This window comes from Canis lupus, chromosome 5, assembly GCF_011100685.1.
Source record: "Canis lupus familiaris isolate Mischka breed German Shepherd chromosome 5, alternate assembly UU_Cfam_GSD_1.0, whole genome shotgun sequence".
Lineage (NCBI taxonomy): Eukaryota > Metazoa > Chordata > Mammalia > Carnivora > Canidae > Canis > Canis lupus.
In genome coordinates, this window is record NC_049226.1 from 65,660,275 (window position 1) to 65,672,467 (window position 12,193).

Below are 12,193 nucleotides of genomic sequence, written 5' to 3' on the forward strand. Positions count from 1 at the left end.
CAGAGATTTTTTTAAAAGGCTGGTGATTGGCGTTTTGCAGTAAAATCCATGAAAAAAACCCTACCTTATCCTAATATATAGCTATTGTACAGACATGGCCATCAACAGCATTCACGTAAATTCACAGACAACAATGCTAAAGTGATAGTGGAGTGTCATCTACAAAGCAAAAAGCTACGTAAAATCCCACAAAGAAACAAATGTTGCCCTGAGACCCAACGTCCAGGTGTCCACACCCTTTGGGACGTCTGTGCCAGCAGGGGTAGAGCTAGCTTTTCCCTAAGGCTGACGCTGCACCACCGTCTTGCCCCCACTCCTCCCCATGGCAAGGCAAGGTCTGGTGACCCACACAGCAAGTAGGTATTAAGTGAGAGCAAGTGAGCACTTACCTGCCCATCCTGGCCTACGTGGTGTATCTGTAGATTGCCCTGCAGAATGGGTGAAAAAAGGAGAGATCAAGGACCAGAACAACTTCCAGATACAGTGACACAGAGGCAGGATTATCCCATGCCATCTGTGAATAACCAGCAAAGCCATAAGTGTCAGTTCTACAAAAACTCAACCCCTTATAGCAATAAAAAAACCCAAACAAAAGAAAAACTGAGTTTACAGATACTATTTTTTCTGATGAAAACAAACTGAAGAAAACACTATACCCACCCACCCCCACCCTGACACCAAATGAAAATGTCATTTCTTTCCCCACTTTTTAATTTTGAAACAATTTTAGATGGATGGGAAAAACCAGAAGTCACACAGGGAGGTCCCATGTACATAAGCCAGCACCCCTGACGGAGACGCCTTACACACATGGGGTGTGCTATCCCAACCCAGAAGCACACAGGACACAACACAACCAACCAGGTCACAGCCCCACTGGGTTCACCAGGGTATAAATGTATTTTCATTTGTTTAGGGAAAAACTATTGTTTTAGGTCTAACAGACTCTGTTAAAACTTCTTGCAGATACCTTCATCTTGCAAAATATTTAATTTTTAAATGAACATGGTAAAGTTTTATTGTGTTAAGAAGACAATCTCATAGGGGCGCCTGGGTGGTTCAGTGGTTGAGCATCTGCCTTTGGCTCAGGTATTGATCCTGGGGTCCTGGGATTGAGCTCAATACTGGGCTCCCCACAGGGAGCCTGCTTCTCCCTCTGCCGGTGTCTCTGCCTCTCTCTGTGTGTCTCTCATGAATAAATAAATAAAATCTTAAAAAGACAATCTCATATTGTAACTTATCACAAACTAATCATTAATGGCATCAGCAATTTCTTTTAATTCATTGCATTCTAATTTCAAAATTCTAATCTTCTAACCAAAACAAAAAAATGCTGGATTACATAGACAAGAGGGATGTGCTTATGAAATCTGGAAAAAAAAAGGCAAACCCATGAAATCCAAGAAATATTCAAATGATTTTTTAGTAAAAACAATACAAAAGCGGGCAGCCCAGGTGGCTCAGCGGTTTAGCACTGCCTTCGGCCCAGGGTGTGATCCTGGAGACCCAGGATCGAGTCCCACGTCGGGCTCCCTGCATGGAGCTTGCTTCTCCCTCTGCCTGTGTCTCTGCCTCTCTCTGCCCCTCCCCGCCCTCTGTGTCTCTCATAAATAAATAAAATATTTAAAAAATTCCAAAAGCAAATCTATATTGATTTTCCTCCAGGAGGCTACCAGCCAACCATGCGTGCCTTGTGCAGTGAAGGATCCTAGCAGACGTCTCAGGCCACTAGCTGGGCCTCACACTTCTCTTCACCCCTAAAAGGGAGCTTCCCCACCTCAAGGAAACACCATGCCCACAACCTCCTCCCACCTCACCATCTATTTTCCTTCCCCATCCAATGCTGCTGCTGCTCCAGCAAGCTTCCTGCCTTGGCTTGCCTGCCCGCCAACCCACCCATGAACTGACTATTCTTGAATGTCAGGCCCTCCCCTCAGGTGAACAAGCAAGGACTGATTCAGCAGGACATCTTCACCCACCCCCAGAGCCCCTGTGCCTCCTCCCTTTGGACATAGCCTCCAAGTGAAAGCACCTCTGTCCAGTAATAGGTCCCGAGGCCATCTCCCCATGGTCCCTCTCCCAACACAACCACCTCCTGAGGAAACAGGAGTCAGGTGGTCACTGCTGGACATCTGTGTCATCTGGCGACTGGCAGCCATCCACCTCATGTGACCAAGGTCAGAGTGGAGGAAGCCCAGGGACTCACCTCGCTGTCCTGCGTGATCTGCACCTGCTCCCCTTGTGGCACCTGCGCGATGTGGAGGTGGCCCTGTGGGATCCGCAGCAAGAGAAGACACCGAGAAGCATCAGAAGAAAATGAAAGCCACAGGAAACAAGAAATGCTTTCGGAAATTTTTGTCCTTGATTACCTGCTGACAATTCAAGACAACTAACTCCTAAATAGTATGACACAACACATATGTGGTATATACAGCCCCTTGAAGTCAAACTTTTGGTGTATAACACATACAGAAAGAACAGTTTGCAATGATTCTTAAAGAAACACTGGGGCCTAGGAAAGATCTGTTGAATCTTCAAATGTTACCAAACAGGGAAATTCAATAATGGGAAAGACATCTGGAAAAGAAGAGAAATAGAAATTTCCCAGAAAATTAAAAGAATCGTTTTTTTAAAACATACTATCAACTTGGAGGGACCAGAAACCCCAAGGAAGCAGCAGGTGGTCTCCTAGGGGCCTGGGAGTGCTGGAAGGCCACACAGCAGTGCGTGAGTGGTGGGAAGCCTATACATGAGTGTCTATGCTGAATATGTGTCAAGCAATGTGTCTTAAAGAAACACAAAATTATTTAAATAGGTGGGTAAACACCAATAAAGAACCCTACTAAAGCACACTTAGGTTTGCAAGGCAGCAGACAACTCCTATAAATGCAAAAGTGGCTCAACATCGCTGCAAAACTTTCTGTTGCTTTGGTTTTACTCTGTGCAAACTGGATCAATGTTATCTGTCCTGGGATTCCTTCAAAGACTTTCTTATACTAAGATAAGAGTATCTGCCTTTGTAACTGTCAATTAAACAGAGAATTCACCATTCATCACTGCTTTATCTCCTCTGGAAGATGAAGAAAACCCCCCTCTAAAAGCACTCGTTAGCGCTTTCTGGAAGCCCTCCCTTTACCAAGCAGCACTGTGAGTGCCATGTCAGACCTAAGGCCACCCTGAAACTTTCAGGAAAAATCCCTCCTGATGCGGGCATGCAGCGAAGCAGCTGGGTGGAACTAGAGCATCAACAGGAGCCCAGAGTATGCAGAAAGTGTGCAGCTCCCTAGCAAAGCTCCTGCCCTCGGGTTCTCCCCAGCCATAGGACCCAGGAAGGTTCTGGAGGAATTTCTACCTGGCCATGCCATGCAAAGCAGGGTGAGGCAGGTGTGTGTTGGCAAAATGCTGGGTTAACTGCCACACAAACTTAGTGCACATCACAAAGTTCCAAGGAAGTGCTTCACGCTACCCAAGGTCACTAGATTTCTCTACTGATCACAGAAAGAAATTATTGTTTTCTTCCCTCAGTAAAACGGTACCTATGTTCCTGAACTGAAAATCATCTATGGTGCATCTACACTGCCTCTCAGCAGGACAGACAAAAGCAGGGATGGTCGAACAGCCTGACTCTTAGAGCTGACAGTGCACGCAGGGCAGTACATGTTGGGGAACCATGACGGGCCACTACCAAGGACACAACCCTTCAGGAACTGCCCTCATTCATGAAATGCAAGAACTGGTACCCCTAACAACTTCTACTTTAAAATGGTACGTTGACCTCACCCCAAGCTACCACAGCATGACCCAGAAATGCAGGGGAGGCTGGTGGTGGCCCTCCCCACTGGCCATGCCCCAGCCCCACCCCAGCCTCCCCTGGCCTTCGTGGAGGCAGAATAGTGAGAAGGGTACATACTACTTGGACCTGTCCGTCTTCTCCGATCTGGTGGATCTGGACCTGCTGGGCATTGGCCAGGGCATAGTGCAGGGCCTGAGGCGGGGGCTGTGGCATCTCACTGGCGGGGGGCGGTGTGCTCAACACGGTCTCTGCAGGGAAGTACAGAAGGCTTTAGCAACCAGCCACGTGCACGCCTCTGGGCCTCCTGCCCTCCCCAGGCCCACACTCCCACGGAGAGGAAAGGACCAGACTCCAGTCGACAGGGCCCAACAGAGGAGCCCCAGCATTCTGTACACACCATTAGTTCTAAGTGCAAGGGAATGCAGATTTCTGACCTGTGGACAGAAAGAGAAAGAGTCTGAAGGACTGACTCCTGAGACAAAGGATTCCCATCTACTGGTTAAATGCAGTTGCTCAGGATTTATCGGCAAAAATGAAAAATAGGAATAAAATTGATAATAAAGTCTATTTTACACCGGCAGCAAATAATACTTGTTCTTGTACAATTAAACTCACTGGGGGGAAAGGGAAAAAATCCCCATCCACTTCTTTAAAGATACGTTTCCAATACGTTTCCAAACTTTACTTCCTTCATTTAATCCAAAATAAGACATTTGTGCTGACGTGCTATATATTAATTTTAGTTATAATGATATCTTAATAGAATTTTCTTAGACACTTAGAATATTAAGGCCTCAGAAAAACATTGATTTTGTGCACAGTTTTCAGCATAAAATCTGAACTACGGTGGACTGATGGTAAGAAAAACACATATCTCAGCAGGATGAAACTTGGTAAGAAGCAGACGCCTAACACGAATGTTAGGAGAAAAAAAACAAGGACGTAAAATGTCGGATTGCCCAGCAAAAGATTTTCATGTGTTTTTTAACAGCTCAATGGTGGTAATTAAACTGACATGGGATATTGACTCCATTGACTACGTGTGAAAAAATAATGTGGTGATGTGAAAACGTTAACACTTGTATTATGTCAGAAATTACATCCTTTTTAATGATTTCAGTGAACAATTTTAGGTGTCAATGTTTTAAAATATCAACTTAAAAAAATAAACAAATAAAAATAAAAAAATAAAGTCTACTCTGCTAGTAAATAAGAATTACATAACTTAATAAATTCCCAAATAATTTCTGCTCTAGTGTTAATAAAAAAAGAAATCAAGTGATCTTGCCAGTTCTCAAATGGTTCAAAAATACAGGAAGAATGATGGTCCCCAAGGTTCTAAAGAAACTACAGAACACAGGATATGTAGGTATGAAGTCAATGGTTTCCAAACCTAAGAATCAAACGTTTGCACCTACCAATTAATCAACAACTCCCTAAAAATCACACAATGTATGTAGACCAGTTTAAATTCATGTCTCATAACTTGTACTGATATCAAAGCCCAGTGCAAAAAAACATGTTGGTGACTTTTTTGTGATCAAGAATCCTTCAGAGCCGACAGTGCTGACGCTGGTGAAGGTTCCAGACCACAGCGCCCCACTGTCAGAGTGCACGTCAGGAAGGCAGGCCACTCCAAGGGCCCCCCTCTGCTGACCTGGCTCTTCTCTGCATCCAGAAGAAAGGCAGCTGCACACACAGACGGGCAGGCAGCAGACTGTTACAAGCTGGTCCTCCGCAAGCCTAAACTACAGGCACTGCACAGACACTCCCTCGAGGCTTTCAACTCACTGATGAGGGCTGCAGGGCGCGCAGAGGCAGCCTTCACAGGGAGATGCAGCCGTCTTTTTCACTTAAGCAGTACACAAGTTCACACGATACTACCAGACAGGAAAGCGCAACACAGATGTCTTAATGAACTGATTTTGTAAACATCCATTGGCACTAGTAATTTCACAGTCTGTGCTCACAGGGATAGCACTAATTCAGACTTAGAGGAACCTGGGCTCAGGATGTCTTTATAGCACGTATTTAGAAGTTCCTTTTTTTGTCTGCGGATAATTCAAAAGTAAACAAGGCACACAGCTGGAATCACTACCAATTCCAAATTAAGCCAGCCAGGAATCCAGGAATTTTACTGGGTTATTTCTGTCACCATCTCCGATTTGCCTTGGGAGGCTGGGAAGATGCCAACGGAGCAGTGAACCACCAGAGGCCCTTGAACTAACCACCTACTTTGCTCTATCTGATTTTAATGAAGAATGTGGCACAATAAACACAGAAACAAGGACAGCAAAGGAAATTTACAAAGCCATGTGCTTTTCAGGGGCGCCTGGATGGGGCAGTCCACGAAGTGTCCCACTCTTGGTTCCAGCTCAGGTGGTGATCTCAGGGTCAAGTGATCAAGCCCTGCAACAGGCTATGCACTCTGTGAGGACTCCACTTAAGTTTCTCTCTCCATTTCCCTCTCTCCCACCCCCAGCTCTCCCTTGCTCTCTCTCTCAAATAAACAAATATTTAAAAAACATAAAACCAGGGGCGCCTGGGTGGCTCAGTGGGTTAAGTGTCTGCCTTCAGATCATGATCTCAGGGTCCTAGGATCCAGTCCCGCATCGGCCTCCCTGTTCAGCGGGGAGCCTGCTTCTCCCTCTCTCTCTGCTCCTCCCCGTTCTCTCTCTCAAATAACTAAAATCTTTAAAAAAATATATATATATATAATAAAGCCATGTACTTTTTTAAAAAGTTTGATAAAATAAAAATACATTTTGTGTTTCTCTCAGAAATTCAATTCCAGTGCTCCCTGGGAAACCTGTGGCTGCTGGTGGACCGCACAGGAAGCAGCCCTTGTGACTAAAGAGCTAGAATGTGAGGCTGGGTGTCGCAGCTCAGAAGGGCAGTCCCAGTCCTCCCTCAACAGACACCTGGGGCCATAGGAATGTAATTATGCTCCTCACCCTCCTCCCTGCTCACAGCTGGGTGCAGAGACCATGGCAGAGGCAGCAAAGTTCTCTTGTGCAATGACACCCACTCCGAAGTCCTTGTGTCCCTGCCCCACGGGCACAAGTGTGGTAAGCTCCTGAGGAAAGGGCCGTGACGCAGGCCACGAAAAGTGCTGCTGTGTTCTGTGCTTGTTCCAAAGCCACCGGGCCGGTGTTTGAAACCATCCATTCCAAACAACACATCCTGAGACACTGGGCACACGTCCCCCAGGACTTGGGCATGGGACACACGCTCACGTGGTGGCTACTCACCGCCCACAAGACGCCAACAGCACCTGAGACTTACTCAAATCCAAAGCATCTCTGAAGAAATATGGACACATTTGTAAACAAAGGAAAAACAAGAAACTCATCTCTGGTTAAACTGAATTATTGTCACTCAGTTTAAAGAAACGCTAACGACTGGAAGAGCGATGAACAGTTCCAAACAAACAAGCATGAAACTAAGTCCTATAATCTCCAACCACATAACACGACCCACACCTGAGTAGGAGGTAAAGACCGCTCAAGTCTCATTGAGGCGAGCAGCAGAGCGGCCCAAGCCCTGCTCGGACGGACAGCTTCCACACTCCAGGGTGATCCGCAGCAGCTCAAGGGCATCACCTGCCCCTTGTCAGAAACACCGCCTCAGCCACTGCCTGGACATCCTGAGTCCGAATCTGAACACGATCCCCAACAGCCACACTGCCTCGCCAGAACCTCCAGAGATGGGCTCCATCTTGCCATTCCTCCCCATGTATTCAGGACACACACGGTGCTGATCGTGGGTCCAGCTCTGGCCAGGCCACACGGATTCCCAGGGCGAGGACGACAAAACCCCGTTCTGCCTAAAGCCCACCTCCCTGAACCCACGCTGCCCTCGCCTGCCCTCCCAGGACCCACAGAGACGGTCTAGTTCCTCGAGGAGTCACTGTGTCAGCACGTCCCACAACCGCTACCTCCTGACGCTCCCGAGCCAGAACTGCTAACTGTAACAGAAAGGCCTACATTCCTCAGAAGATTCTTCCATACAGCAGCTCACAAAAGCAGGGCTTTGGGGCACAACTTGTGTGGCCACCTCCCATCTTCAGGAATTGCTGGCAAGTTACTGCCAAGATGACGGGAGGAAAACGGCATCCTGAGGTCTGCCTCAGAAAGACAAAACCCTGTGAGGACTCCAGGTGACCCGGTCACCACAGGGCTCCGGAATAAGAGTTCTGGCCGACCCTGCTGGGGCTGCCCTGAGATCCTGACCCTAGCTCAGGTTCGAAGAGCCATCGCCGAGGGAGCCACTGTGGAGATTTTTTTTTTTTTAATGTTTTTGTTAAAATATTTTGAGATGTGTGGGGTGAAAGGCAATACTAAAATCACACTGCTGTTCCTAGTGAACATTTTCCTCAGGAAAAAAATAGTCGCCAGCCATGCCGGCGAGGAAAGTCTAGAATGTCCCCCACCTGTGCTGGGGAAGTCTCACTAAGGCCCTGCTCTCAGAGCAGTAGTGATGAGCACTACAACCTGGCACTGCTGCTCCCTCCCTCTGCAGTCCCCACACCAGCACTGTGCTCAGGGACTGGGTGGAGGGACACACAGCACAGAGGCTCACAGAGACCAAGCAGTCCCAACCTTGCTCCTCCTCCCAGCATCAGGCCTCCTCAGAGGTCTGGCTCTCGAAGCCCTCCATCTGGAAATCTTCTAGGAGGGCCTGGAGGTAACCCACCCTGCAGGGGGCACAGAACGGGGCTCCAGTCACTGCGCTCTGACCCGGTGGGTGGCCCGGTACGTGGCCGTGGATGGTGGCAGGCCCGCGGGCTCACTCTGGACCACCGCCCTCGAGTCCCACAGGGGGAATGCTCTGCGCGGCTGAACGAAGCATACCTGAAGTGCTGTACGAGGACGACGACGGCGTTCTCCTTGAGAAGCTCTTGACGGCCAGGCTCTGGCCTCGCTGTTTTCGCCGCCAGGCCGTCCGACACTTGGAGTCGATGCTCTGTTTGATTCGGTACCAGTCAGACTCCGTGATTCCAAATTTATAGAAAAGGTGACCTGAAAGCACACACCCATGTGGAAGGATATGAGATAAAGGCCTCTCCTTGCATCCTGGTCATGTGGGAGCAACTGGAACACAAAATGTGATTGGGGTTGAGAGTCTCCCCTACAGGTGCACCTGGAATGTTAAAAAGTCCTTGTCTAATGAACTTTCACAGGCCCCCAGGACGCCCACACTCAACTCTGACCACTCCGTACCTCACACAGGGCACTGTAGCTATCCTGAACCCTGAGAATAGAACCAGGGCCCATGACTCTACTGGAGCCCTGTTTCCAATCACCAACTCACCTCCTCCTGTGCCTCTGTGTCTGCAGCTGCAGCTGTCCCCCCTTTCCCGAGTCTTTGCTCAGACACAACCTCAGCCTAAGGGCCGCCCTTAACCAGCCCATCGGACCCCAGGCCCCCCTGCACCCCAGGCACCTCTCTAGCACCTCAGAAAACTGATATATTTACTGTGTTTGGTACACCACAGAGCCCAGATGACCCAGGCACATGGCAGATGCTCCAGCACCAACCAGTGCACTAAAGGGTGGTGACAATTCAGCTGAAGACATTCTTCCAGCCCAAGTCAGAGGGTGGCTTATGTGACTCAGTGTGCCCTCCCTCTGCTTGTCCATCAGGAAGAAAACCACCTTAGGGCACATCAGTCTTCATTCTCAAGAACCCTGCACACCCCGTGGAAGGGCATCTCCTCCACTCTGCCGCCAGCCATGGGTACATGCAGCCTTGCCGTGGTTCTCCAGCCACCCAGGGGAGCAACTTATTGGCACCCACATTGGTTAACCACTTCCGCAACACAGGCCTCTCGGGACATGCCTTTGGTCCCCAGCGACCTCCTCACCAACAAGGAAACCCGGCATCAGGGAGGCCACCAAGGGATGGTGGCAGATGGAGACCCTCACTAGACACTTCACCTCTTCCTGGTGTCAAGTCAACAGAAAGTAACAGTCATGAGCCTGGGAACCACAAGAAACACTCTTCAAGGGGGTGACCTCTTTTGGAGCTGGCTCGTGAAACTTCACTGATAAACGGGAAAATAAATGAATGGAATTCAAATCTTCAATTAAAAAAAAAAAAAAGGAGCTGAACAACATCCTGTTCTGAATGCTAGGAGGGCTGAGTTTCCACCATCCACGGAGTTTAACAGACACATGATCCCTAAAACCTCCCACCAAGACCACTACACAGAGATCATCACCAGAGTGAGCACCTGTTTTCCAAATTCTATATAAGTGTTGAGTTTCTTTCCTCTTGGAAAGACACTTCTTGATTTTATGAGCACATGCTTAAGACCAATCTGACTCTAAACATGACGACCAAAATTTCTATAACTTAGAGAAAAGGAATTAGGTTGAGGAGGAGGAGGATTTACAGGATCAGAAAGAAAAACAATCCAAAGTATTTTAGCAGCCCTTCATAATCCTCGTACACAAAAGGAAATACACACATGAAGTGGCAATTCTTTGCTAATTTTCAGGTCATCTCTAAAATAACCACAGATTATTAATCAGTATTTGCTGCGCACTTGCCACATGCCACGTGCGGCTTTGAGTACAGGGGCTAACTCAGAATGTTCTGGGCTAGTTACCAATTCTGGTGACAGGAGCCCAACTACGGGCTGCGGTCATTCAGGAGCCAAGGGCAGCAGTGGTCCCCAAGGGAGAAACAGCAGTCACGCATCCCAGAAGGCCCTCCAGGGACGCGCTTCAATGAAACGTTTTACACCGTCCTCCTATTCTCCCACCTTCAACTCAGGGAGAAACCTTTCAGATGCCTCCAGGGATTAATGATATCAGTGAAATTGGGATAAATGACATTGTGTGGAACTTTAAAAACTTGTTAATAACAGAAATGAATATCTACAACACCTACAAGGAATATAAATGTAATAAGCGAAAATGCTGATATTTAAATTTAACTTTGTAAAAACCAATTTGCCAGTTCAACCAGTTCAAAACCTGGCTTCCATCCTTTGAAGAAAAAACATACATTCACACAGTTACACATTCTCCCAAGACCTCCCATCACGTATTCCTTCCAAAAGCAAGCCTGGACTCTACCTGGACAGCAAAAGCCACCCTGCCCGCTGCCAGGAAACCATATGGAGTCCACAGCACAGCCCCCTCCCCTCGCAGAAGGCACTGAACTAAGGTGGGGAGTGCACCCCTAGGTGCATGCCATTCTGGCTTCAGCTCTGCCTTGGCCTGGGAACCTGACACTGCTGCTTTCTCTAACAGCACCCAAGCAACCTCAGCTTAATGAACAGAGGAGGAAAAATCTTAATGAGAAACTTATTTTGATTTTAACTTTTTTCACACTTGTTGAAGCATCTTCTCTCATGTTATCTGATGCTTACAAGAAAACCTCACGAAATAAGAATGCCAATACCCTAGCTTCAGTTTCTGTCCAATTATTAGTTAGGAGTGAGAAATGATCATAAAATCCAGGCCTCCTGGCACCCACCCAGATAAAACAGCAATGGTGCCTCCCTCTGCCCTGCATCCAAGCCCCCCACCCCATGCACGCACAGGAGACCAGCGCCTCCTCTCCTGACCTCCCTGCACTAGGCTGCCACCCTGGCTGCCCCATGCAAGACACACAACCTGAACGCAGCTTCCAGGGCCCTGCCCCAGCATACAGGGTCCCCAGACACCTGTAGGGCTTGTGTCCTCTGCAAGGCAAGCCACTTGTCCCCTCACCATCTTGAAGGAGAGTGCTCAGGAGGCAAGCACCTCACCACCACCCCCAAAGACTGCCCCTGGAGCCTCTTCCCCAGGTCCCCTGGCAAGCTGTCTGGCCACCCTCCCACCCCCCACCAAAGAGCTGCAGCTCCATCTGCTGCACCGTTAACTGCCTTCCAACTTCCTGGAATGCCTATCCTGACACTGGTGGTTCAACCCATAAAACCAGATTCCCACTCCTGCACCCACAAGCCCCACAGAGGGGCTGAGACTCACTGTGGGAAAAAGGAACAAAACTGGTAATCTCATGTCCTTGGTGGGTGGCAAATGGCTTATCATACACAGAGGAATGAAAACACCATCACTGTTAATGTAATCTCAAGTTCAAGCAGAAAGAAAAGCAGAAAACTGAGTGTGAGAAATTTATTTCTTAAAATTAGTCCTGACTTGATAGTGGCTAATGCAGAAAAACAACAGAACTCTTCAGCCCCCGAGTGAGGGGGACTAGCCGATATGTCTCTCCATGCACCGTTTGTCTGTGTCCTAGTGTCAGAGCCAGGTAAGCCTCCATTCTCCAAGCAGCGGAGGCCTCAACAACTGAGAAGCATGATGGGAGTAGAGCCTGAGGACCTCCCTGTGGCTGGGCAACCTATGAACAAGGGCTCCGATGGTCTCTCACCTATGCTCACCAACC

At 48.3% G+C, this 12,193-nt stretch overlaps 1 protein-coding gene across 10 annotated transcripts in view; it reads right to left on the minus strand.

Moving 5' to 3' along the window:
* BANP (BTG3 associated nuclear protein) overlaps positions 1 to 12,193 on the minus strand; it is a 104,914-nt gene that overhangs the window by 24,365 nt on the left and 68,356 nt on the right. For 7 of the 10 annotated variants that reach the window (XM_038538082.1, XM_038538078.1, XM_038538079.1 and 4 more), the window contains 4 exons: positions 8,647 to 8,814; positions 3,911 to 4,041; positions 2,207 to 2,278; positions 390 to 428 (listed from right to left, as the gene is read on the minus strand). In XM_038538082.1, coding sequence (XP_038394010.1) covers positions 390 to 428; positions 2,207 to 2,278; positions 3,911 to 4,041; positions 8,647 to 8,814 — 410 coding nt within the window. The remainder of the gene's footprint in view (positions 1 to 389; positions 429 to 2,206; positions 2,279 to 3,910; positions 4,042 to 8,646; positions 8,815 to 12,193) is intronic. The other 3 variants (XM_038538083.1, XM_038538081.1, XM_038538085.1) reach the window with 1 other exon arrangement.